The sequence below is a fragment of the Sceloporus occidentalis genome, unplaced genomic scaffold, assembly GCF_023333645.1.
Source record: "Sceloporus occidentalis isolate IW3139 unplaced genomic scaffold, rSceOcc1.0.p SCAF_74, whole genome shotgun sequence".
Classification (NCBI taxonomy): domain Eukaryota; kingdom Metazoa; phylum Chordata; class Lepidosauria; order Squamata; family Phrynosomatidae; genus Sceloporus; species Sceloporus occidentalis.
In genome coordinates this window covers 1,549,429-1,577,197 of record NW_028317054.1, presented here as the reverse complement: position 1 = coordinate 1,577,197, position 27,769 = coordinate 1,549,429, and the positions used below count along the sequence as shown (strand labels likewise).

General features: G+C 40.6%; 1 protein-coding gene across 1 annotated transcript in view; it reads right to left on the bottom strand.

The window, feature by feature from the left end:
• LOC149285923 (xin actin-binding repeat-containing protein 2-like) overlaps positions 1-22,751 on the bottom strand; it is a 45,593-nt gene extending 22,842 nt beyond the window's left edge. The window contains exons 1-5 of the mRNA XM_089494651.1: positions 20,776-22,751; positions 11,835-11,890; positions 9,375-9,514; positions 7,387-7,498; positions 2,815-2,966 (exon numbers count right to left, since the gene is read on the bottom strand). Coding sequence (XP_089350777.1) covers positions 2,815-2,966; positions 7,387-7,498; positions 9,375-9,514; positions 11,835-11,890; positions 20,776-22,751 — 2,436 coding nt within the window. The remainder of the gene's footprint in view (positions 1-2,814; positions 2,967-7,386; positions 7,499-9,374; positions 9,515-11,834; positions 11,891-20,775) is intronic.
• Positions 22,752-27,769: the final 5,018 nt, after the last annotated feature.

Below are 27,769 nucleotides of genomic sequence, written 5' to 3'. Positions count from 1 at the left end.
TTCCCAGCACCAGGGAGCATACTATAAGGTGTACAATTTTGTATAATTTTTATGCCTATGGCTTAACGGGTTTGGGGGTTGTGAACGGGGGCAGAAGGGTTATACTGGCTAGATGTTATACTATGGCAATATCTTTTTTTATATATTTTTTTTATTTTTTGTAATTTAAATTTTTTTAATTTTTTTTTAAATTTTTTTATTTTTTATATATTATTTTTACACAGAAATGGTTAGAGGTCCTCCTAGGGACCTCCTGAACATGCCAGTGATGTCACAATGACATCACAGCTCACATTATAATTTTTTTTTGTATTATATATATTATTATTTTAATGATTTATTTAATATTATTTTTTAAATGAATTAACTTTTTTTTTCTGCTTTTCTCTTTCAGGACAGGAGGGGGAGTGAGAGAGATGGTTTCTCACTCCCCTCCCCGCGATCCCCCTGCACCGATCACACTGTGATCTCTATGCAGGTCCTCACAGACCTGCATAGAGATCGCAGCGTCTCTGTGCCTCATCGGAGGGCAGGATATCCCCGCAGGCGTTTCGCGCGATCGGGCACTTTCAACCGTAACAGCTTACCGGCTTTCATGCCGGAAGCTGTTACCGGAGATCGGGCAGCAGAAAGCCGGCGATGCCGGCTTCTGCTGCCAGGGGGGAGTCCAGGCTGTCAAACGACAGCCTGGTCTCCCGTGCAGCGGCAGGGATGTGTCCCTGACGCTGCACGAAGGGCTGGACGTACCGGGACGTCCATAGGGGTTTCTTTGTGGGTGTTTTTTGGACGTCCCGGTACGTCTATAGGGGATTGAAGGGGTTAACACCACTGTGTCATACAAAACATACAAATACAGTTACAAGGAACTCTGAAGAAATAGTGCACCCTGGCGTCATTAACCCTGTTCTCATAATGCGTGCTTATGGGAGGATCTCAAGGCAGGGTGATGGGTGTGGCATGGGTGGAGCAATGGGTGGTAGTAATCGGTTGGACATCGGAGTGGCTAGTGGGAGAGGCATGGGGGTCCTGAGCCCGGCACTTCACCAAGATGCTCCAGGTGAAACTGGATAGAATGGTGTAACTGTATATAAAATGCTATAAAATACTTAAATACCAGATTCCAATAAGTTTGTACCTTTCGTTGTAAAAAAATTATGTTCTTTAGATTTTTACCTGCTTATGAGAGAAAGAAAATGAAATATTTTACCTTCCTTCATTTTCAATCTCCGGTGCATGAAGCAGCCACTAGCACCGCATCCAGCTTGTTGCACTAATCATAATTGGTTTAACGGAATGAGTCATTGCTAGTAAACCGTTTTCAGCGCTGATTAGGCTGCCCCTAATGGATTTAGTCTGTGCTTTAAGAAAATAAAACCACACAGCCAGAGAATTAAAATGCAATTTTAAAAAAATGATGCTGGGCTCCCGTTGCAAAAACTGAGATAGAGCTTATCTCTAATAGGTTTTTCATCGAACAACCACTTTATTTGTAGATAAAAAAATGTGTTGCATCAGTTTGATATGTTTTATATCGTGCTTCAAATTTGATTCGCTCTGAAAATTCCTCTATCATTTGGAATCACAAAGACCATGTGCTATTGCTAGACAACCTGCACATAATCTGTAGATCATTTGAAGACTTTTCATCACGATTTACTGTCAGTATTTGCCTTTCATGTTACACCATATATTTAAATAATTCCATCCAGGCTTCTGGTGCTTATAAGTAGGCAAAGGGACTCCCTATACAGATTATAGTGCTCCCCAATTTGAGTTTGAAAATTGTCATAAATAATTAGGTAAATTCCAGTTACTAGAACTAAAATGATTGAATTGGTGGTTATCAGAGCTGGACTGACTATGATGAGGTGGCCCTGGTACTGTAAGGGCAGTAGCTACCTGATGACATAAGTGTGGATGGATATGTGGCTGCGCCTGTACAGCCATATGCTATGTTTTTTTCCGTCACGTAATGTGTGGCCAGGCATTTCCAGCATCAGATTGGGGCAGGTTGTTGGCCAGCAGCCCAGCTGGCATTTGCCCGGTGTGCCAGATGGCCAATCCTGGCCAGATGGTTATTGATACATTCATTTTTGCATTAGATTCCTTGTCTGATCAATATATTCTGACACCAGTTGTAAACTTATAGATGTTATAGAGGTTAGAACAAATAGACTTTCCATTATTCCATTCAAAATCACCAATTTCTTTTGTAAGTAATGGAGCACTTTAAAAAATATCTGTATTTGTAAGGTGAATATAAACCTGGTTATGGTGTTGCAAATCAATAAATTCTGCTAAATATACTTTTTGATCACAGTATCACAGTATAACTACCATTGACCGCATAATCCAAATGCACTTGCTGTAAACTGGTTTAAGTGCTTTTAAGTGCTTTATGCTATAAAAGGCTTTATGTATGTCACATGGTTTGCTTTTCTTTGTCCTTGTATCACCCTCTCTCTTTTTGTGATTTTTTTTCTTTGTCCTTCTCATTCTTTTCTCTTGCCCTCTGGGTGACTCTCTAGGTTTCTTGCTACTTTATCCAGGAAGGGCTACGATCAGTGGGCTTACTGCAAGTTCACATTTGTTTGTGTCTAAATGATGTTTGGCACTTGAAAGAAATCCATCCCTCTAATTACTTTCGGTGTTTATCTGTTTGTCTACCTATCAATAGCTCCTACAACAGCTCAGCTGGCTAGACATGAGAACATCGTGAATTCTTTGCAATGAACTCAGTCGGAATGAAGGCCGCTAAATGATCGGAATAAAGAAGTTGCTATTTCACAAGAATATCCACATATAGCAACTTACATTTGTGACGGAGCTATGACTTTTGTTGGAAACCGCAGCTTGGTACAATGCCATTCTTTCCTTCAAAGATAAAGATTCTTGGAAATCTAAGGGGATAATACCACTCCAGGTGGTATCTTCGTCTGATGGCCCTTGTTTAGGTTTATCAAATCCTAGAGACGATCAAAACAACATAAGACAGAAAATTAGTTCATCTTACAAGTTTAATGCATTTTCACGGTGCAGATACCATTAATATAAAGTATATTGCTAGCTTCACACGATTAGATGGCCTAGCATTAAAATGATGTGGTGCTATCTAACTATGAGCAAGGGAATAATATTTTATCAAATTTAACTTTAAAAAAAGAGCATTTAAGAGAATAAAACTGATCTTTTGAAATAATTTAAAGAACTATAACTTAACATTGGCTGTATATTTAGCATTGCCTGAGTTTAATTATTCATTTGTGAAACAAGATTTGATTTCCCTGGTCACTCAAGACATTGGGTTTAATAACCGAGAGCGGAAAAAATAAGCCCAAGATGAAAATAAATACGAATGAGTTCGAACCACAGTCCCTTATTGTCTCATACCCCAGTAAGCTTCCTACATGCTGTACTCCATTCTACAATTAAGTCATCTTGGTTTTAAATTTTAACTATGTAGACTTGCTCATAATGGCCAACTTGACGTAGAAAACAAGTTCAAATGTAAACACTGAACTTGAACAATTATTATATATTTGATATTGGTGTTTAAGGTATTTAAAAAAACTCTTTTCCATTCCCTGTATTAGCCTTGACAACGTCTGCTGGGAGGTTGTTCTATTTATCTACCACTCTCTCAGTAAAGTAAAATGCCCTTACGTTATATCTAACATGATGCTACCAATTGTGTATTTATTTATCGTAGTTGTTGAACAAAATCAATGTACGACTAGGCTAGTAATTATGTGTCGGCATGTCGGAGCATGCATATGCGGATGTGTGTTACTTTATACAGCTTCCCACACGAGTAAAAACGAAATAAATAAGCAAAATAGAAATACTTTTTTTCTTGCATTTCCTCTTAAAAGAACTGGAGAAATGGAGACCAATAATTTCAAACAAAATGACATCAAAGTATAAACTGAAACAAATGGCAGCAATGTCCCTGCTCATGGGAGCGTATAAAGAGAGAATAGAGTGTTTGGTGAAACAGAAAGGATGAAGAAGCTGCAGTTTTCCCAGTGTATTGAAGAATACCTGCCAAAGATCAGATTTATTACTGTAGAACAGTCAGTACAAATGTATCAAAATGACCAGCTTGTTGCGGGTGCCGGATCCAACCTCTGACTCTACAGCTAATGTAGAGTATAATTCCCATCACAGGCACCTACACCGATCAGCCATAGCATTATAACCACTGAGAGGGGCAAGAGGGGGGCCTTCACAATATTAGACAGGTGGTCATAATGTTATGCCTGATAGGTGTATGTCACCCTTCCTAATGTAGACTTCACCTGTAAAATTTGGTTAGCTTTTTGGCTGAGGATTGTGGGAGCGCACAACGGCTTGATGCCTTATGGGTCTAGGTTATATAATTATTTTGCTATTATTTTTCTCTATTAATTTAATGTCAACAGATGTGTTAGCAATGAATTATAGTGACTAATTTTAGGCAAAATGCATGGAACCTTGCAATCTAAAGAGAGATAGGAACCTGCACGGGGAGGTCTGTGTTACATGCAAGTTAGAATAAAATGTGAGTTTGCACCAGCAGCAGTCTCACATATTCGTTCTTGCTAACTCGCTCACAGATACAGTAACACTCGACTTAAAAATACAACCTCTAGATTGTAAGCTCCTTTGAGCAGGGCCCTCCACACCTGTTGTCTCTGTAAGTCAAATTTTTATGTTACATACTATTTGTTGTGTCCTGTCCACCCATTGTACAGCGCTATAGAATTTGAAGGCGCTATATAAAAAAATAAATAATAATAACAAGCACCTCAAAGATTTGTACATGCAAGATACAACTATTTTGTATGTGAAATGTGAGACTCTCCCCATAAATAACAAATACATTACTTTTAAAATTAAAGGAAAGCAAAATAAATAGCAAAAAAGAAATTATTCATTCCATTACTATTTTGCAATGCATCCTCTAGCCACTAGGGGCCAGTGCTGTATGGGGGTATATAAACTCGTTGCAACCAACAGCCATCAGCCACAGATTCATTTTTTTTAACCTTTTTTAAAAATCTTAATTGTTTTTTTATTTTAAATTGTATTTATTTTATTTTTTAAAAGGCTTGCTTTCAGCAAACATTTAAATATTCAAAGGCGCAGTTGATTTAATGAGATTTGTTCTGGTTCACCTTAGGGTTTTGCTTAGGGGTGCCTTTAACTTCCAAGGGGTTTGGAAAACTACCCAAAGTTCTAGAGAAACTGAGTTCTCTGAAACCAATTGCACTTTTATAAAAAAAACTTCCATTTTCATCATAACAAGGTCAGGGAGAGTTTTTCACAAAACTTTGTAATTTGCCGTGAATCCTAAAGAGCAGAAATGTCAAAATCAAAATACAGCAACAACTAAGTAGCAGATGCGAGCGGAAGGTAAATAATAATGTAACCTACATTTCTGTTATATTATATCTGTAAATAACAATATGGATAGAGGAATTTTTACAAGTAAAGTCATAGCGACAGAGTACGTTAAAATAAGTTGCTAAAATTGAGTCTGAGCTCAGGTTGCCAGACCAGGCACATGAAGTGTGATATATTTCGAGCCTCTGGTCATGCACTTTGTTTACAGTAAGATGAGACTTATCACCGAGGCGTTGAAGCTGTTAAAAACAGAAATTAAGATAAAGCTGTTAGGTATGTTGGCATATGGTGTGATTCCGCTAGATGAATCGCTTATGTCGATGTGTCTGGCACAAGGGGATGAAAACCCAGAGCATTTTCCACAGATATAAGCTGGAGGCTATAGTCCGCCACCACTTTTACCATTTACATGGTCTGTTGGCCAATAATGGGGAGGTGATTAAATAAGGCACATAATTAGGAAGGTTGTTTTCTTTTTTTCTATTGGTGTCTAATGGGTCCTCGGGTAAACATCTGCATAATAGATTACAACCTCCTTACAACTCATTGGTGGATCAGAATCAGATTTGTCACATTGAGTATGTGAAATGTCTTCCCTGCTAGATCTGCCCCAGTCCACGGTAAGTGCTATTATTCTGAAATAGAAGTGTATAGGCGTAACAACAGCCACAAAGCTGTAAACCACTCACACCCACAGAGAAGGGCTGGAGAGTGCTGAAGCGTATATCGTGTAAAACACATTGCCACTGGCCTCCGGAGCAACAGAAACATGTTCTGTGGAGCATGCTTCACTCATTGGAAGTCTGAAGGAAGAATCTGGGTATGTAGAACACTACATACTAGAATACATAATGCCTACTGTAAAGTTTGGCAGAGAAGGGATAATGGTCTGGAGCTGTTTTTCAGGATTTTGTACCCCCGCCCCCCCATTAACTTACATATGCACTGGCACACATTTTTACGCACACTTTTATACACGCACATACACACTTACACTTGCACATACACATTTATGATCATATACAAACACTCATGCATATACTCTTACTCTAACATACATAGACACACAAATAGATACATACTCCCTATCTTATCCTCTCACTCACTTGCTCACTCATTCACCCTGTTCTCTCACCCACAGATTTCTTTCTCTTCATCTCACTTTTAAAACTGTTCACAAAAATGTGGTCCGACTTGGACTGGCCTGGTACAGAATGTACTGGCCCTTTATGAACAATCTTGGACTGGCCCAGGGAGACAGGAATGCATTGCCTACTGGGGACCAGTTTGTGGAAGGCCCTGTCTTGTCCCAGCCTGACTGTACCCCTGTGCAGAAAGCAAGGTCCATAAAGACATGGTTTGATGAGTTTTATGTGAAGGAACTTGAGCCCTGCACACACCCCTGACCATAAACCCATATTTTGGATGAATTGGAAGGCCGATTAAGAGCGAGGTCTTCTTGTCCATTATCAGCTTCTGACCTCACAACTGGGTACAAACTCCCGCAGACAAGCCTTCCACATACTTTTGGTCATATGTTGTATATAAATGTAAGAAGCTGTCTTAACTACATTTGAGGGATTATCCAATCTGTCGCTATAGCCATTAAAATTGAATGACAAGCATTCCAAATTATGTTAATATCATTTTGATTTAGAATACTGGATGAAAAAAGAAAAGCTTGAGACATAGATGTGAAAAAAACATTAATTAGATCCATCTGCTGTTTTCAAGAAAAATAAACAGCAGGAGTTACTTATGCCATCCTCTATGAAAAAATGTATATACAACAAATGGTTTTAAAAAACCAAACTATGACATTACAGTAAAATTTAGTTTTTTTAGTAAGCTAAAGTCTTTATTTCCAACTCCTGTAAGGAATGCATGCCTTGTTGTGTATCTGGTAAAATACATTGGAGTCTGTGTTTGGCCAGACAGGAGCAATTTTCAGACTTTATACCATAACCACTTTTAAGGCAACACCCTATAGCTAATATATACTTGTAAATGTAAAGAAAATGGATATAGCATCATTGGTTCCATGAGAAGATGGAGTCTTTGGTCGAAAGTGATACCCTTTACAATGCCGGCGTAGAAAGATAAAGTAACAAAGCTGGAATATAAAGTAATTCATTTAAACTATACTTCATGTTACAACAGTTTTTTGTTTTTTTATCACAGATGATAAAGGAGTCTAATGTATGACGTGACTTAGTATATTTAACTCCTATGATAAACTACAAAGCATGTTTTGGTGCTTGGACAACTGTAGCATATATCTTCTGGCCACAAGCCTAGAAGGTCTAGCATTACTTGAACGTGTTACTTTCCGAAATGTGTACATTTTATTTGTGTCGTATTCCTTGTGGTATTTTAAAGCATCATACTCAAGCATTTTAATGGTGTTACATATATAAGAATGCAGGTGCACTTATAGATCATGTATGCTTTCTCTGTCAATGTGTTATCGGTCAGTGCATCATATTATAGAACTGTTTCCGCCCTTAAAAGGGTTAAATAATATTCTGACCCTTCAATTATCCACATACTAAAGTTGTCTTCTACCTTTCCTGACTGTCACCCCTTCGGGGGCATTCATTTGTTGCTGATTTGCCTTATTATATGCCCTCCTCTGTAGTAGAAGCTAATATGCTATAGTAGAATTAAAAGGAGGAAGGAGGAGAAGTGAAAAGAACTGAAGAGGGTTAAGGGTGATTAATTATGTATAATTTACCCCAAAAAGCGCGACTAGGCACCGAGTGCATGTCTGCTAAGCGACAAACATCCTTCCATTATTAATTCTATTATCCCTACAAATATGCCACCACCTACAAAAAGTAATCAGTATAAATGTCCCATTAAGAAGTGATTATGGTTTCAGCTTCTGCAGAACTACTGTACATCCCAACACCAATTAATTAATACATATCACTTAGTCCTGCATAAATCCTCATGTTAAAGCATAAGAGGATCACAAGGATCATATTACTGTTATTCTAACCATGTTGAAAACCATTTAGTTGCTATATATAGAATATTTTAAAATGTTAGCCCTATCGCTGTTTATTTAAATACCAGTGTAAATGCCCTTCATTAAAATTGGAGAAAAAAGCATATTCTTTTTTTTTTTATTTCTCTACTTCCTCCTATCCGTCACATTCTACCCTGTATATAAAACAGAATGTGTCACGTTGTGACATATTGTCCTGAACAATGGAGATAACTCATGCAAAGTCATCGGCCAACCTCAAAGTCATTACCATGTCATATATACCCAGCCTCTAGCATCTTCTCAGCTTTACTTTATTCTATAAAGGAGGGGAAGGGAACAGCGATTGCCCCATATGGGTAGGGTACAGCGAGAATTTAAAAAAATTCTAAGACAGATGAGTTTTTTTCATATTTATTATACCTCAAAGATGACACTAACAAACAAATGCACCCCAAACACTCTTTTCAAAATTGAGTGATATAAGCCTGTGGGGCCATCAACGATGAGCTCTACAGGGTCCAGTCCCGTTATAACGAGTGCTCATTGATTAGAACTTGGCATTAAGCCCCTCTAGCATGACTGACAATTCCCACCGTGACATGCATTTTTTATATTGGGATAGGTATCTATACAACACAACCAATGAAAGGAATGTTTTTAGAAATTATGATTGGTTTGAGGTTGTTCAGCACATTTACCTATTTTAGTTATTTATTGGAATCACGCTTTTGTTCCGGCTGCAATCGTTCTTATGGAATTGACATTTGTGAGGATTTATCTCTTTGGCCAAGTGACTGTGCTTGTTCACAGGCCAGAGATTGCCCCTTCGGGTACTAGGAAAAGGAAATGATTTACTAAGTAATCCTTAGTTTGCAGGTGAGTCAAACATTTCAACTCACTGACTCTGTTAATAGCCGGCCATCTTTCACTCGAAAATTGCTGGTTTAACAGCTTACCCTAAAGCGATGGAGTGCATACAGAGAGCCCCATTACATACCGAACTTGTATAAGTGCTTTCATTTAGCTCATATAAGTTATATATAAGTTCTGGCTGGAGCTGATATAGTGTTGAATCAGCGTGGTCAATTTCCTTATCATGCATCCCTGTTGTTGCTAATGTTTTAATGCAACCATTATCTGAAGACGATATGTGTAACAAACACCCACTTTAGACATATGGGCTCGGTAGTGAGACAGACATGTGCATTTAGGTAGCCTGAACCTAAATGAAGCACTGGATATAGTGTCACATGTCAATTTAACTTTTTAAGTCCCCTCTTTCCATTTGTTGGAACGTTGGGAACGGCAGCAGATTACTCACTTGTTTTATGGAAGTTTCGATGGCAAATACGAAAACTAACTTGGGCTTCCACAACAGAAGCTGAATTTAATTTAAAAATGTGATGGTGCTTTCATTGGGAGCACAGACTGGTTGAGTGATTGACCCTTGTCTAAAGGCATAGTATATGTTAATTATTGTGTGTAAATAGCATTATCCAATTACAGTTAAGGTGAAGAAAATGTAATTACCATTCTTATATGGATTTTCCAGGCACCAAGGATTGTCAATGATTTAGACCAGTGTTTTTTTTTCTGTTTAAAAATACATTTCAAGCATAAAATGTAACACATGAATTTGGTTAGATTAATGAATTTCTCAATTAATGAGTTCATTACAATATCATACAACAATTGGAGAAATGAAAATGCTAAATATCTTATTTGTTATCCTTCTTCACCTTGGGCACTTCATTTCTGAAAGTGACTTCTAAAATACCTTTCCTTCAGACTGTCCAATCAAAAATATGTATTTTCAAAGGCAATTATTTATTTTATTTGGTAACACAAAATACTGGAGACCGAGGTAATAACTTTGAGCACTTTGCCCACATTTGTAGACTAATTGTCATGGAATGGTATTTTTTGGGATAATTTATGTACAATATCACAGATTAATAGCAGATTATTTTTTCTATGCACAATATCAACGATATTAATGAATGTATGCACTCATGCATTTTGCCTGTCTGTAATTAATTAGTTACTGAAAGTTTCAATGATTAATCAGAAGGCTTCTTGTAGATTGTCAGACCCGATGGGGCTTCCCCCCCACCCACAGTTTTGTGTGTTTCTTGAGATTAGAGATCCTTCAAAATTCTGCTTTTGGATTTTTATGTTATTGCAATTATTCCTTTGTATTATTCCACAGTATATACAGAAATAATAAGGTATATATGACGAACACATTTGTCTTTTGCCTTTAATGCTTTCAATCCTTCCTTTTTTTCAGTGCCTAATTAAATCGCACTGCCGGTATATGATATTACCGTATGAAACGGTTAACCACCCATTTTAGAAACCTCACAGACACTGTCTGCACGGGTTTATTTTAAAAACATTACATCACTGGAAAACATGTGTAGAATATAAATCTAGAAGACAACATACTGTATATTTACTTGATTTCTTTTTTAATGTCATGTGGCTAGTAAATCACGATGTATATTTCCTACAAACAGGTTCTATAAGAAACATGGAGACACAATACAAGAATACTGGAGTTCTAAATATTATACAAGGCTCCCAAGATAAAGCACAATGAATTATTTTGACAAACAGCTTATCTTAAATGAAATATGAAGAGACAGCGGTGTGAAAGAATTTGAAATTGAAAGATTAATTGCTTGGGTATTATCATGGGAAAAAATATTTGTTATGTTTAACTACAATCAAGATGACAATAAGATGGCACATAAAGCTTTACAAGACATTTAATTGTAAAGAGGGTTATAGGAGATTAAAAAAATCAGTTTATAACTGGATATCGTTAGTTGAGCATATTCCTATTTTGATGTGTAGGTTGCTGGCGGACATACCGGTGTTTGATAAGACAACTCTAGAATCGTTATAAAAGATGCTACAAAAGTAGTCACTTAGTCTTATAGTCTAAGATGCCATGATCTTATGATTCTAAGATACCAAGAATCAGATGCATCTTTGTTTGGTTGGCAGCCAGAGTAATAACTTTTAGGTAACAAGACCACTATCAGCCTCCCCATTGACATAATATGTCTGCCTGTTTCTGCCTTACCTGTTTGTATCTGCAATCAAGGGCCTAAAAATACCCGGGCATGCTCCAAGCTTTCTTGCTTGATCATTGTGTTCCTTTCCCTGTTTGTATCCCATGTATTTCATTACTGTGGCTTATTATCTGGATTTCAACCCCTGGCATGGACTTTGAATCTGGTTTGTCCTTTGTACAGTGACTTATTCCCATCATCTGGACTCTTGGCTTGGATTTTGTTACCCCTTTCAGTTTACTCTCATTACTGTGCTATTGTTCCACAGTCTGCTTGTTCTACAGACTGTTGTTTTGCATACCCCGTTGCTGTCTGCTCGTTCTACATACCCTGTTTCCATCTGCTTATTCTACAGACCTTGTTGTGTTCTGCCCTACCTGCCTGCTCTACAGACCCTGTTGCTGTGAGCTTGTTCTTAGACTCCCTGTTGTGTCTACAGATAGCGCCAAAGAGAAAATGACAGTGGTCTGCAACCTGACACACAACACCCATCCGCCTCCAGCCAAGTTCAAAGCTCGATTCTGCCCCTGCAAGGGAACTCAAACTTGACCTGTCACCCATGACCCTGACAACATGAGACGTTTCTAGAACATCAAGAAGAGAACTCTATAATTGAGTTAGATTCCACCTAATCCTCAACATTGTATGTAGTTGACAGAAACCAAAAATGTTTTTTTTTACTGATGGCCACCTTGACTCTTTAAGAGAAGTTTTGTCTTTTAGGATATTATCAGTTGAATATAAAACTGTTTAAGAGTCAAGATAGCCATCATTACTAAATACCTCAATATTAATATTTTGTATTGAAAACTTGGTACTTAGTGCTATGTGGCCAAGGAGGTTATAGGGTTAACAACATTTCATACTACAAAATACAAAAGCTTTTACTTTTTGATATTCAAACCTGGTTTATTGCCTTATAATAAAATAAATAACTAACTAAATAAATGCTGTCAATATTTCTAGACTGCACATGACCTTTTGTAATCAGTTTAAAGTAAATACTACTAATTATTTTTATTTTTCTGAATCCATATCATGAAGAATCAGTACTTTATATTTAAACAAATAGCCAGTAACATTATTAGTATTTTTTTAATCAACTTGTATTCTCTAAGTTTCTAAATGAGTCAAATCGGACATCTCTAGATTAATTTATCTAAAAGCTGTTCAACATTCAGTGAAGACTCTTACGATACTAATATAAGAATTATAATTGCCTCAGATGGCATATATTTGTGTAGCCTTAGAAATTAATCACACTCAATGAAATGAAACCAGCACAGCCCCATAATAAAGATTGCTTGTATACAGCCTATGTTATTACAATATAGTAATTATAAGTAAGTGAATCAAAGCTTTTAACGAAAAGTATGAAAATGAACTAAATATTAAGCAATTCCTACATAGTCTTGCTCTTGTGATTGCTTAGTCTACAATTGGAGCCCTTGAAGTCATTGGTGCAGCTAAATGGGCCCAATGGCCCATAGGCAAGTAGGAGATGCTACTGTTTTGATGAATTCTATAATATAGAGAGAAGTGACACTATAATAATACCAAAACATGCACTTCTCCTTCCAAGTGAGTGAGTCATCCTGGCAGATATCCCTGTGATGATTAATCTACCTAAACCCATATGAGAGGATCCTGAAAATTGGCTTTGGCACTCAACGTAAGAACCGGAGTCAAAGAGGTACTTTATAGAGACATTGCAGTTTATGTGTCATCTTAAATGTATTACACCTGTTTAGGACCTAAAATTATCTTCAAATGAAATGTCACAGAATTCTAGCACAGAGTTCATTACAAGCTCAATCCAATCTTTATATGAAGATTGTATGCTTTTAATGCCATATCATAGTGGGGTTTTACTGTCACAGCTTTTAATAAATGTATTTAGTAATTGTTTTAGATATTTATTTTAAAAGTTTATGCCAGGGCAGGCCTGATCTGTGGCAGAATCTAACATAATTAGGAAGAATAATTAACTTTCTCCTTCTTCACCCTTACAAAGGCTGAGTGAGCCAATACACAACAATCAGGAACTTCCTACAAACAGGACATTAAGATGGAAGCTCCCATGGGAGTTTGTACTACGTAGAATTCTAATACATGTCTTTGTTTTAATTTGTAAATACCATTACATAAGTTTATTTATATAGAATGTTATGGTGGAAAGAGAGAAAAGCAAATTAAGGAAAGGATATAACTTGATTGGCTAACTGTAATGAATTGCAAGCTTTCAAGACTATCTTGGACTCTTCTTCAGGCATATTGTACATTTCTGTTTCAAATAGTCTCAAAGGCTTGCAATCCATTACACGGGCAGATCACCTTCAAGGTTTGGTGCCTTCAACTTGAGAGCGAATAATACTTAAGCCATAATAATCCAATATACTTACAAATAAAGAAACACCTTAAGCTTAAACAACATTTTCTTGGTTGTATGTGTTTTATCATTCAGCTGATATTGTTATGTGTGGTACTCCAGCTGATACAACCTACAGCTCTTATAATTGAAGTTCCTGTAGAAGATACATTATAATATATATAGAATAACACTAAATAAACAACTCTAAATGTATACAACTATATAGATGGCTTTGTTGGAGTCACTTAGTCCTACAGTCTTATGATTCTAAAATGCCAAGAGTCAGATTCTAGAACAACACTAATGCCACCAGTTACACAAGCCTACTATGAATATGAGCACATTAAAGTTAATAAAAGAATGGTGCTCATTGGTTAACAGGCCAAATGTTCATGGAATAAATAGACAAAAAATATGTAATGGATATGCAGCAAAACATGCATTCCTATTCAGATACAAAGAATGGCTTCAGGAAGACTTTCAGCAGATTGTGTTTCACATGTAGCTAAACTAGGAATAGCACACACGTAACATGACCTTTGACAGTCAGCAGCGCTGAAATCAGCCAGTGATTTCACACCAAATTCCTGCAACCAGTTTATGGTCTCCTTTCATTTCCAGAAATACCTGAACCAAGACTACAGACACGTTGTCTATATGATACAACTGTGGTCTAGAAATTTCTTTCATTACATGTAGCGTGTATTTCAATGTACTTTTTGAGTATTCTAAATAAATATCATGTAAGAAAACCAAAAAACAAAAAAGTCCTCTAAATCTACCACTTTGAGACAAAGAGCTCAAACACTTGCCCTGCAAGTGGGCTTCCTGCCGTGTGCCCTGCAAGTGGGCTTCTAGCCGAGTGTGCCCCTTCCAGAGGGCTTCTAGCCGAGTGTGCCCCATCCCGAGGGCTTCTAGCCGAGTGTGCCCCATCCCGAGGGCTTCTAGCCGAGTGTGACCCATCCCGAGGGCTTCTAGCCGAGTGTGTGCCCCATCCCGAGGGCTTCTAGCCGAGCGTGTGCCCCATCCCGAGGGCTTCTTGCCGTGTGTGTGCCCCATCCCGAGGGCTTCCTGCCGTGTGTGTGCCCCATCCCGAGGCCTTCCTGCCGTGTGTGCCCCATCCCGAGGGCTTCCTGCCGTGTGTGTGCCCCATCCCGAGGGCTTCCAGCCAAGAGACTTTCCTTGTTCATATGTTGTACCATCCTTTAAAATACAAGTATTCTCAGTATCATCAGTCTGTGGTTCGTTTCTTTCCGCTCATCTGTAGTATCCCCTGCACCTGGGCTCCTTCTCTACCTGTGTACCCGGTTCGTGACTCTATCCATCTATCCATCTATCTATCGATCTATATGACCTACCCATCCATGTCCATGTGACTATAAAAGTAATTGCAAATTACATACACTTCAAGTATATTAAATGTTGATCTTTTAATACAGGAAATTGATGCAGCTGTCCCTGTGCAATCTTGTGCTCAATGTATCATTGTCGTTGTGTGAAAATGTTAGAGTTCATGTAGGGATGAACGATTAATTCATGTTACTGTGAAGTCCAGCATAGAATTTTGTAGAAAATGAAGATGATAGGTAAAAATCACAGTCACAAGGAGGCAACTGAAGTCTTGAGGCACATATAACAAGAAATGATTGCTAACTGTATGAATGCACATACATGTTTAGTCCATCACAGTTCAGCATGCTGTATTTCAACAACCAAACTAGACTTCAACCAATAAGATTAATGGAACACTCCAAACTATTGTGCAACTTCTAGACCTTTCTTAACTGAGTTAACGCATAGAGAAGAAGAGATACATCAAAGATAATTGCTAGTAGGTATAGTGGGAGCGATTTGCAAATAATACGTTTTTGCGCATACCACAAATACTGGATCCACTATGATTAATACCACATATCATATTTCAAAACATTACATTTTTATACTTTGTTTTAACACATTAATTGTGTGAGGGATTCCCATTGTACAGTACTGCAGAATGTGATGACACTATATAAATCAATTAAACATTATAATTGGCTTAAATGTTGCTTAGTGTCTGTTGGCTTGATTGAGTGTGAGTGAGTGGAGTTAGTGCCTCTGGAAAGTGTGAGCAGAGGAGCATGCTGTAGTGAGTTTATGTTGGGCACTGTTCCAGGCCTGCCCCAGGATAGTAGTGTATTGATGTTGGGTACTGTCCTAGGCCTGTCCCAGGATAGTAGTGTATTTATGTTGGGTACTGTCCTAGGCCTGTCTCCAATGTGCAGCCGCTCATTCCACTGACCCTCGGATATGTTGTCATATCCCAGTGCTATGGTCAGAAGACAGTGAGATGTCAGGTACAGAGCGCCGGCACTGTGTAAAGTCTGCCATTGTGTAAATGTATATATGTGTGTGTATATGTACGTATATGTATATATGCTGTATACTGTATCCAGGTAATATACACCCAAGACCACCGGCAAGAAACACAGAACAGTCATCTTAAAACAGTAACCACCAATGCCAGCCTTATCCAAGTAGTGGAGAAATCAAACAAGCGATTCACAAGAAACCTCCCCCAGGGTATTGCCAAAGCCTGTTGTGATTTTATGTGAATATCTTCATTATAACTGGATGATGCAGCATTAGCCCAACAAGATTGGAGAAGCGCAAACCAGAGCCAAGCCAACTCAAACTCAAACACCACAGACTTAGCAAATGTCTCAAAGAACAGAGCTGAGTCCTTTGGCTGGTCTGACTTTGACGTGGCTTATATCAAGCCACCACCTGGTTCACCATAGTCAAAGAATGAAGTTTCTAAGACCTAGTAGATGTAATAAGCCCCAGCCTTAGGACACTTCTTAACTGTAGTCTTAGCTTGGTAGATAGAGACATAGTAGGTGATGGCAGAAGACTTTCTACCCCATTTAGTCTGCCCATTACAAAGTCTTTAGCAACACCATTTAGTTAGTGAATATGTCATTCAACTTTGTTCTTGTACGGTAAGTACAGTACACTGTGTTATGTAGAGATCTATTAAGTGGAGCAGTACAAGTCTTGCAAAGATAAGCTCAGAAAACTATTCATAGAACAGTCATCATAGAGAAAATTATAATTAAAGATAGCTATGGTTAAAGGGGAATTACACATTTTTTGTGATATAGCTCCATTAGGAGCATAGCCACTCTGTGAGTAAAAGCGTGCGTTGCACTAGAAAGCGGTTCTATTTGCCCAAGTCCTTTTCCACTCATGCATTGCAGCTTTAACCCTGCAAACCTCCATGACACTGAGGGTTAAATATTATATTACGCCAAAAAAACCAAACACTCACTTCTTTTGAATGTTTCATTTTCCAAAATACATATTTTTTTTGGCTTTGGCCTCTCACGGTAAAACTATATGAAGTGATTCATTTAATAGGCGAACAAAAAAACAAGCTAAAAATCTGCACAGCGAATGTATCTAAGCGACACTCTGTCTGTTTCTCAAAAAGACCGTTGTGGAAGACCGCTACCTTTATATGTAATAATGTACCTTGAAATTGAACTTTTTATTCCTGATTGCTCAACACAGGCAAGTCCTGTGTCACTCTAGCTATCTGAATGTAAAACAATTGCAAAAGAAACCAAAAATAAATTTACCTAATGATGTGACACTCGCTGCTGTGATAATGGGTATTCAATCTTTTCCTATGCCTACAACTTTCCAGCTCTACTCAGACAGGCAGAACATATTTTAGTATTAAACACAGCGCATATCATTGAATCTTAACTTTGGGTGATTTAAAAACCAAGTTTATCCTGTTTGGTTTCATTACTTCTTAAAATATCCAGGTATAAAGCATAAATCATTGAAAAATGCAATCTTACCTTAACCAGCATGCAATAACCAGAGCTCTAAGCATGTTGGAAGCTTATTTTTCTTTTCCTCTTGACAGTAATCTATGTACATGCGTAATGCTATTGCTGGCAACAATTTTATGTAACCTCAAATAACTTAAGTTCTGTTTATTAGTGTTCGAAAAAATTACTTTTCAAAAATGTAACGTGTCAGCATTGAACGTGTCATCTTCGGAGAAAGTTAGAGACTTACTAAATCTGAACTGAACACTGAAACCATATACCTGACTCATAAACACTTGGTTATTTTTTGTGTCCATTCTACCCATTTTTTTGCATTTTTTGCTGTACTAGTATTTTATGTTTCCAATTTGTATCTGAAATGGTGATTTAAAATACTGAATTTTAATAGTTGTAGCTGGTTGCAAGCCAACTTTCAGAATCAGAAATGTAAAGATAAAATAGTACAAAGGGGATGTATAAGAGAGAGAAAGAGAGAGAGAGAGAGAGAGAAGAGGAGGCAAAAAAGGGGAAAGAGAACTTTTTGAGAACTTCTCTGCAGACAAATAAAAACGTGTTATCAGCAAAATGTGATATTTTATTTAAAAAAGTATTGGATTTTCTATATTAATGCCCTAAATTATTAAATCACAAAATGCCCCAAGAGTCACAGAATCAACTGAATACAAAATACATTACAACACAGTTATTGTCTAAAAGCTTTAGCATAAAACAATTAAAATGGCCTTACCTTATCTCTAGGTTTGTTGTAACTCGTTAGATACAAATAAGAATTAAAAAGAATATAATGAATTTCTTCACCACCGTAGGCCGTTTCTATTTTATTTTTAATTTTTCCCAGTCCCCGTTATTATAGTAAGTTTGTGGAGACCAGCTCCACTCTGAATATACTCTTCCCTCTCTCACATGAGTTAATGGTGACAGCTGATTTTATTTTTGTTGCATGCAAAAAGGTGGACCTTTAAATCTATTTTTAGGGACTGAGTCTTGTACGCTGACTGTCTGAGTCAGTGACTGGCTCTAGAATCCTGCTTGAGGAGACACCATTATCTTATTAATTTATTAAAAGCAAATACACCCCTGTAAATTAATTAAAACATCTTTATCCATTAGGAATAAAAGCAATAATGAAATAATAAACAAAAACAACATGCAAAAATAAAATCATTCTACACTAGAACACTTATAAAGTGATGGCAACTTTACAAAAGTCACTTGCAAAAGGGCAGACTGGCAGCTTTGTCGCCGACGGATAAATTATTCTTGTGAAATCATGTCTGCTAATTGGTAATTACCACACTCGCACGTTGTACAGACAGTTCTGGTCAAAACACTTTATCCCATTTGGCACTGTCAATGTGTGCAGCTGAACGGACAGACACTGTTAGACACTATGAGTACAACTAATGAGTCCTTCTTCATAAGAGGTAAGCAAGTGAGATCTAGGGGCACTGTTGGCCATGGGTATAGACTACATTTATGTGCGCAGGCTCTTTTTCAAAGCGTTACAAACCCTTTGGCAAACATCATTGCCATTTATAGTAGACAGACAGTGACCGGTGGTATATTGGTAGAGAAATGTTGTTTTCTGAAATTACTGACAACAATTCTCTTTTTTTTTTTTGTCAATTCTCCGTTTATTAAAAAACATGCACAGCAGTAAACACAAAGGCGTTACAAACGCATGGTACAATGTGCAGAGTCACACAAGAAGCACGTAATATAAGTCAGAATGGATGATCCACGGATACATAATGCAAGATATAAGTTACACACGTATAGACCTGAAAGGATCAGTAGTTTACTACAATCCAGAGTCACGCACACATCAGTAGTTGCTCAAAAGGCACAGGAGAATAACAGAAGAAAAATACATAGCCCCAATAAAGACGTTACATTGTCTGGAGCGTCGAACGTCAAACAAGAAACAAACGAAACCAGGGTCTCACCGCACAAAAAGATCCGCAGAAAAATGTCTATTGTCATATTGCGCAGCCAGAACGAGCACGGAAAAAGAAAGAAAAAAAAGAACAAAAAAAAAAAAGGGGGGGGGGAAAGAGAAATAGGAGCAACCTCAAACCCTATCGAAAGCGAAACCCGGGGATTCACGGAGGACCCCAGGGAGGGCGAGACCAGCGAGGTCATGGAGGCTGTGCACAACCAATGGCCATCCCACGCGATGAGGACATATAGGATGACCATGGGAACCATTTAAGGCCGTTCTTATACCCCCTCCCCCGAGAAGTCGCCACAAGGTCCTCCATCTGACACACGAAATTGACCCTAGAAATCCAAGCGGCGATAGGGGGGGGACCCGGCCTCTTCCAAAACCTAGGAATGACAGATTTCGCCGCTTGAATCAGGTGAATAGTGAGAGACCGTTTGAAAGACCCGAAGGAAACCTGAGTATGGAGGAGTAACAAGGACTGAGGGGACGCAACAAAATCCGGGTCGGACACCTCAGTGATCACCCTGACTACTGTCTCCCAGAACGGGCGAATATCCTTACACTCCCACCACAGGTGAAGAAAGGAGCCCTCCGCCTCCGCACACCTCCAACACAATGGAGAAACCTGAGGTAAGTAATGGTGAAGTTCCAGGGGCACCTTATACCAGCGAGACAATAGTTTGAAGGCGGTCTCCTGAACTTTAGAGGAGAGGACGCCCTTATGGGTAAGCATTAAAATTTTGTCCCAATCATCGTCAGCAAACTGGACGGAGAGGTCCCTCTCCCAGAGACTAAGGTAGAACGGTTTCGAAGTACAATGCGCGTCCACAACCAAAGCATACAGGTATGAGAGCAAGTGCGGTTGCTCTTTGGGGAGAACGCAGAGCCGCTCAAAGTCAGAGAGATCCCTGGTGAGCAAGGGATTAGGGAGAAGAGAGGTAAGAAAATGTTTCAAACGGTGATACAAAAACGCGGACCGAAAGGGGGGGGGAGCCAGGCCTACCAAAGCTGAAAGAGGTTTAAACTCAGCGCCCTGAAGGAAATGGTAAAATCTAACACGGTCCGTCGCTAGTCGAGGGAAAGAACCAGCCAGACTGCCACTGAGATCGGGAGGGAGAGTTGGGTTATGCGTGAGAGGGAAGAGGGGACATGGGACAGACCTGAGGAGGCGACGGCGTGAGAGACGACCCATGACTCGCAACGTGGCCAAAACCGTGGGATGTGAGTGCACCAGTAAGCGACGGAAACGGTCTGGCAACCATGGAACCGCCGAAATGTGATGGGCCAAAAACGAGTTCTCCAGAGGTATCCACAACTTCGGAGCCTCCAAGGACCACTCCACGACACGACGAAGGTGAGACGCCAACCAGTACCATTCCACATTAGGGACCCCCAAACCTCCCCGGAGCTTAGGCCGGACCATATGTAGAAAGGAAAGGCGAGGAGAACGGTCCCCCCAAATGAATTTACGGAACACCCTGTGGCAGGCCTTGAAGTACGCTTTGGGAAGAAAAATGGGCAAACACTGCAAGAGGTATAAGAACCTGGGAAGGATATTCATTTTAATCACCCCTATACGGCCGAACCAGGAGATATGAGGGACAGCCCACCTGCGAAGGTCGCCTTGCACAGAGGAAAGAAGGGGGTCAAAATTTAAGGATTTAAGCTGAGAGAGATCAGCCGGTATCCAGAGACCCAAATACTTTATGGCCTCATGTTGCCAGCGAAAGGGGAAGGATCTGGCCAGGGAATCCCGAAGGGACTGGGACAAATTAATTCCTAAAAGCTCCGATTTTTGCAAATTAATAACATAGTTAGAGAGGCCCGTGAAGACCTGGAGCTCCTCAATGATATGCGGGAGGGAAGTGGAGGGCTGCGTAACCAGGCAGAGCATGTCATCGGCATAAATGGCAAGCTTATGCGTATGATCAGCGATGCGGAGGCCGGAAATGTTAGCGTTACCCCGAAGTGCAGAAGCCAAGGGCTCCATTGCCAGGACGAAAAGCAACGGGGAGAGGGGGCAGCCCTGACGGGTACCATTATGGATGCGGAAACGGGAAGACAGAATACCATTCACTTTGACCTGAGCCGAGGGGTTGGAATACAGGGCGCCAACTAGATTGAAGAATTGACCCCGAAGCCCGATTGAGGACAACGTCTGGAACAGGAAGGGCCAGGCCACCCTGTCAAACGCCTTCTCGGCGTCCAGGGACAACAGGACCAACGGGGTGGAGTGATGTGTAGCGTGCGCAATCAAATTAAGCACCTTAATAGTGTTATCCCTGGCCTCCCTCCCCAGGACGAACCCAACCTGGTCCCTATGGACCAGGGCAGGAATATATGGGCCCAAACGTAGCGCCATCACTTTGGCCAAAAGTTTAAGGTCTGTGTTGATCAGGGATATGGGGCGATAATTGGAGCAATGATCCGCGTCCCTCCCAGGCTTGGGGATAACCACTATGTGAGCCAGATTCGACTGAGGATCAAGCAACTGACCCTCCGCCAAGCAATTGAAGAATTTGGTCATGTGAGGGCCCAGCACTGGAAAAAAACGACTATAATAACCAGTGGTAAGGCCATCTGGGCCCGGACTCTTGCCCTTCGAAGAGGACTTCAGAGCAAGGCCGATCTCGTCACTAGAAATCGGAGCATTCAGGGACTCAATGACGGAGTCCTCCAGTCGTTGGGGAAAATGTTTGGCCAGGTAATCCTGAATAGAAGGGCGAGAATGCGAATCGGAGGGAGCAGCGTGGGGTAAATTATAAAGAGCCGCATAAAACTCATGAAAACAGTGAGCAATCTCGGAAGACTCAAAGCAGAGGTCGCCCCCACCATTCCTAATCCTGGGAATATAGGAAGCAGAAGACTGCGCTCGAAGAGCCCGAGCCAGCAGCTTCCCAGGCTTATCACCCAACTCGTAAAAATGCTTCCTAGTCAGCAGGAAGGAGCGTTTAGTTCTGTCATCCAGGAGGGAGGCCAATTGAGAACGAAGAGTATGGAGTTGGGGAAGAAGGACAGAGGACAGGGAGGCCTTATGGGCCTGCTCCAATCTGTAAATCTGCGTAGTAAGCGACAAAACCTCAGCCCGCCGAAGCTTCTTAAGGGTGGCCCCCAACTGAATGAGGTGACCCCTCATAACGGCCTTATGGGCCTCCCATATGGTAGGAAAGGGAATGTCATCCGTAACATTATCGGCAAAATAGTGTGTGAGATGATCGGAGAGATCCGATAAGTGAGTGGGATTATCCAAGAGATTTTCATTCAGTCTCCAGGTCCAGGGTTTAAGGCGCGACCGAGACAGCGAGATCGTGACATGAATCGGCGCATGGTCGCTAAAGGAGCTAACGTCAATGCAAGACGAGCGAAGGTGCAAAAGGTGGTGGTGCGAGAGAAACAACATATCAATGCGTGTATACCTGTTGTGGGGAGGCGAAAAAAAGGTGTAATCCCTATCAGAGGGATGTTGGGACCTCCAAACATCTACCAACTGATTTAAGTGGAGAGCGCGTTTAACCTTCTTGATATGTCGAAAAGGGATGTGAGAAACACGGGCAGAGGAGTCCTGGAGGGGGTCTAGAATCATATTAAAATCTCCCCCAAACAGGGACAGGCCCTCCTGAAAATCACCAAATCTCGCTAAGATGCCACACAGGAAGGCTGGTTGGTTGCGATTCGGCGAATATATGTTGGCTAACGTGACCTTCTGATTACCAATAAAACCTTTTACAAAAAGGGCCCTACCCTCCGAATCCCTCCACACATCCAGAAGCTGGAAGGAGAGAAGTTTGTGAATAACAATGGCCACTCCCTTAGTTTTAGAATCGGGCGAACTAGAGAAGAAAACCTGAGCAAAACGCCGATCTGTAAGTTTAAATTCTCTAGAAGCTATAAAATGGGTCTCTTGAAGGAATGCGATATGAGAGCGAAAGGAGTGTAGTGTGTGTAATAATTTGGACCTTTGCTGCGGCTTATTAAGACCCCTCACATTAAGAGAGGTGATTTTAATGCAATCAGGGATAGACATCGGAACTAGACATTAAAAGAGACATAATGCAATGTAAGACTACCTGGCGGCGAAAAGCCAAAAGAAAAAAACAAACTAAACCATAAAAAATCAAACAAGAACAGTAAGAGCCCAAGGAATGCCCGTGGAAAGCAACCCAGGACTCCGGATGCCGAGGCATCAAATAGTGAGCCCAAAGACCTAACAGTAGGTCGTAAACCAATACTCCAACTCCCAAAGGGAGGGAAGTAGGTCGGCTCCGAGGGGGGGAACAAGAGGGTAACCAGTAAAACATCCAACATGGAAGAGTCTGGTGGCGCCACCCGGCCCATATGAACCGCATGGGTGCGGGCAGGGACTCCTTTGGACAATAGAAAGGGCCACCTATACAAGTACCCCCATGAAGGGACACACGACAAAAAACAAAATAAATCACAAATGAAAATAAAAAAAAAATAAATAAATAAAAAATTAATAAATATAAAAAAAAAAAAAAAAAAAAAAAAAAGGGGGGGGGGAGGAAGTGGTGGGCGATGGGGCAGAGACTTAAACCACTACCCCCCTCGGACTCCCGAGGCCAGGGATCTGAGGCGTGCCACCCGTATCAACGGCAAGGAATAGGAGGACAAGGACCACCGGTCTACAAGCGAGGGAAGGGGGCCAGAGCACAATACGATATGGTACATAAAAACAACAGAACGGCGCATAATAAAAGTAAAAAAAAACAAAAAAAAACAAAAAACAAAAAAAAAAAACAAAAAAAAAAAAAAAACCCCCAAAACAAAACGCTAGCGGAGCCATGACAATGTGCCGTCAGAACGAAGGACCCCCATCCCCACCCTCCCGGAACCTGAGCGTCGTAGCGATGTCGAATGAAGCCGAGAGTCCGGAAACGACAGCGGAGGAGGAAGCACTGAGGGCCAGTCAGGAGATCTGCCGCATGAACATTGCCCAAGCAGGACCGCCGAAGACGAGAGGCCAGGACACAGAAGGCGAGCGTCAGCGACTCCAGCAGGTGAAGCAAAGTCCAGGAGGGTAGAGCGTCCCACAATAAGGTATAAAAAAAAAAAATAACAAAAATTAAAAAAGAAATAAAGGCGAAAATAAAGGCAAACATACGAGTTTAGTCAGTGTGTGTGTCCCGAGCTCGCACAACCTCTCCGCCGTGGTGTCTCTTCTTACGCTGCGGGCGAGGAGACCAAACCCTAGACGGATCCGACAGACTCGCCGGCTGGTGGAAGGAGTAATCCCACGCAGGAATGTCGCACGATGGCAGGCCAAGCGATTCCGTAAAACGGGGTACATCTTCCGGTTGCCGTATGATATGGGCACTGCCACCTCGCCGAACAATGAGGGCAAAGGGAAAGCCCCATTGGTATGGGATATTCGCCTCACGGAGAGCCCGGGTAATCGGCTGGAGCAAACGACGGTTTTGAAGGGTCGCCGGAGACAAATCCTGAAATACCGCAACAGGACAGGAATCCCAGGTGAAGGTAGGTCGAGATCGAAAGGCCCGCACAATGTCTTCCTTGAGAGGGTAATCTTGAATGCGGCAAATTACATCCCTCGGAGGGAGAGAGCCGGAAGGCTTTTGACGCAGGGCCCTATGGACCCTGTCGAACCGAACAGGAGTGTCAGCCTCTCTGTTGAGAACTTTATTGAAGATTGCCGTAAGCGTGGCAGGTAGGTCATCGTGGAGGATCGATTCCGGCAGGCCGCGAACCCTAAGATTATTGCGCCTGCTTCTGTTGTCGAGGTCATCAATCCGCCTCGTGAGCTGTTGTATGACAATCGATTGCTCGCGAAGTTGAGCAGATAACGAGTCCACCGTCGCGAAAACACGAGGTTGATCCCCCTCCAGGGCCGCAACCCTGTCACCTACATGACGGATGTCCGCTTGTATGGCGGTTAAACTGGAGCGAATGCCTTGGGTAGCGCGATCCACGATGTCGGCAATATCTTGCTTAGTAGGCAGCAGATCAAACTTGTCCTGCCAAGCGGGAGGAGTGGGGTCAGGAGAAGGTCGTCGAGCGACCGAGGCAGCCTCATCTGCGACATCACTCTCCACGCTGGCCGTAGAAGATGGCGGCCTAGCACAGGAGTCGCGGGAGTCCTGATCAGGCGGAGGACGAAAGAAGGGGCGCAACGAGGTAAGCGACCCCTTGTCTTTAGACCCCGAGGGTTTTGGGGTGCCAGTAACCCTGCCGTGCTTGCCCATGGCGGCCAAGGAGCGTTAAAAATAGCTAAAGATGGGCCAGGTGCGCCGGAGCTCCAGAATCAAGCGGCCATGCTGGTAGCCGGTCAGCCACGCCCCCACAATTCTCTTTTAACATAGGGGAAAATGCTTCTAAATGGGCATTAGCTGCTGTAGATCGTTATCAGCTAAAGAGATGTCAATCTCTTACCATGTGTGATACCGTTAGTACAAAGGATTGTGTCTTCATGAAACTCTCCCAATTAAAACGTAAAATACTGCCTAAATGGAAATAATCATCCAAATCCTAAAAAAGTAATATGAGGGGAGGATTTGATTCTTGCTTGATACAGAATCAGATGAGAAACAGAATAGTTCAAAGGTATGATAGGTTTGGTCCCGGAGAGGTTCTGCAAGCTCAGGCAGAGACAGAACTGAATGGTTAGACAACTAATGGGAAGATTACCCCACCGTAACCAACTCGTTCTCAACTTCCCTTCTCTTTCATCTTTTACCTTTCTATCAAATTCCCACCTTCCCTTTTTCTATAGACTGACAATCCCTTCCCCTGTTTCTAGCAAAACCGTGTTATGGGCCTGTAGACTCACAGATTATCATTCCTAGTGGTTTAAGAGATTTATCATGGCTGTCTAGGTAAATGAAAAAAGGAGATACAATTCTCCACTGGGCAGATTCTGGTAATAACGTCCCCTCGTGCTGTGCACATCTGCGCACGGGCCTGCATTGTACTTACAAAGGTCCATATATATTTTCAAAGAAATGTATTTATATATAATTAGTGAAATCCCTGGTTAAACACAGATGACCAAGTTAAGGATACATTAACTGAACTTGATAGGAAGTACCTACAGGAGTGTCTGTCTATAAATATTGCAAGAGAGAGAGACTAGGAAAGGTGAGCTAAAGGAATATGGGGAAGGGAGTTAACATTTAAGGTTGTAGGCGTCCTTAAAGAAGAGGGTCTTGAGATGAGAGAAGGAGATCATTGGATGATACATATATACATTTATATTAGTTTATATAGGACCAATTGACCGGGTTTGTAGATATATACAGTATTATATTATGTAAAATATTATATTATATACAAAAATATAGTAGTCTGAAACTTTGAAACAGTACAACTCACTGGAAACCATTAATGGATTCTTTTGATGTATTTCCAATATATTAAGGAGTTCAATATATTCTGTTTCAAATTCCCTAAGATATCTTAGTGTTGAACCTATGACAATGACCTTGTCCAGGATAAAAGGGAAAAAAAACACAATATCTGAATACGGAAACCCTTTCACATCTAAAACAAAACTTTGCCCAACTTTTCTTTTGAAACAACCTAGAAAATCACTGTAAGAAGAATTGGCTCTCTTGTACATATCTTGTACATTATTAGACTCTGACAGCTGAGACCTAAATTTGTTTGGCTAGACTCGTAATCTATAGCGAGAATAGTGTTCCCTTCTGATCACACAGACAGAATGATTCCAGTCACCATAACTATAGTTTCTGTAAAATATATCCAATGTCAGTAGCTAGGTTCTTTATTTGTTTGCGATATCTGTGATACAACAGTATGTCAATTCTGCTTACATCTTCTGTATCCCTGTCATGAGTTTATATTACACTCCCACGTTCTGCTGTTCATTATCATGTATTTCTCACTTTTCTGGTGATTAGTAGGTGTATTGACGGCCATTGTCTACCTTTGGCCAGTCTCCAACTCTGCTACTCTCATTTAGATTACAATAACATCCTGATGGTTATTCTTAATAGCTTTGTTGAGCTATGCTTCGAAGTCAACAGCGAGAACAAAATGACAACTAATAGACATGATAAAAGCTATTCCTGCAAGCATTATTTTTTATATCGGTGCAGGCTCAGGCCATCACTGAACCGTAATTGATAGTTCAGAAATTTTAACAATCCAAATTCAATG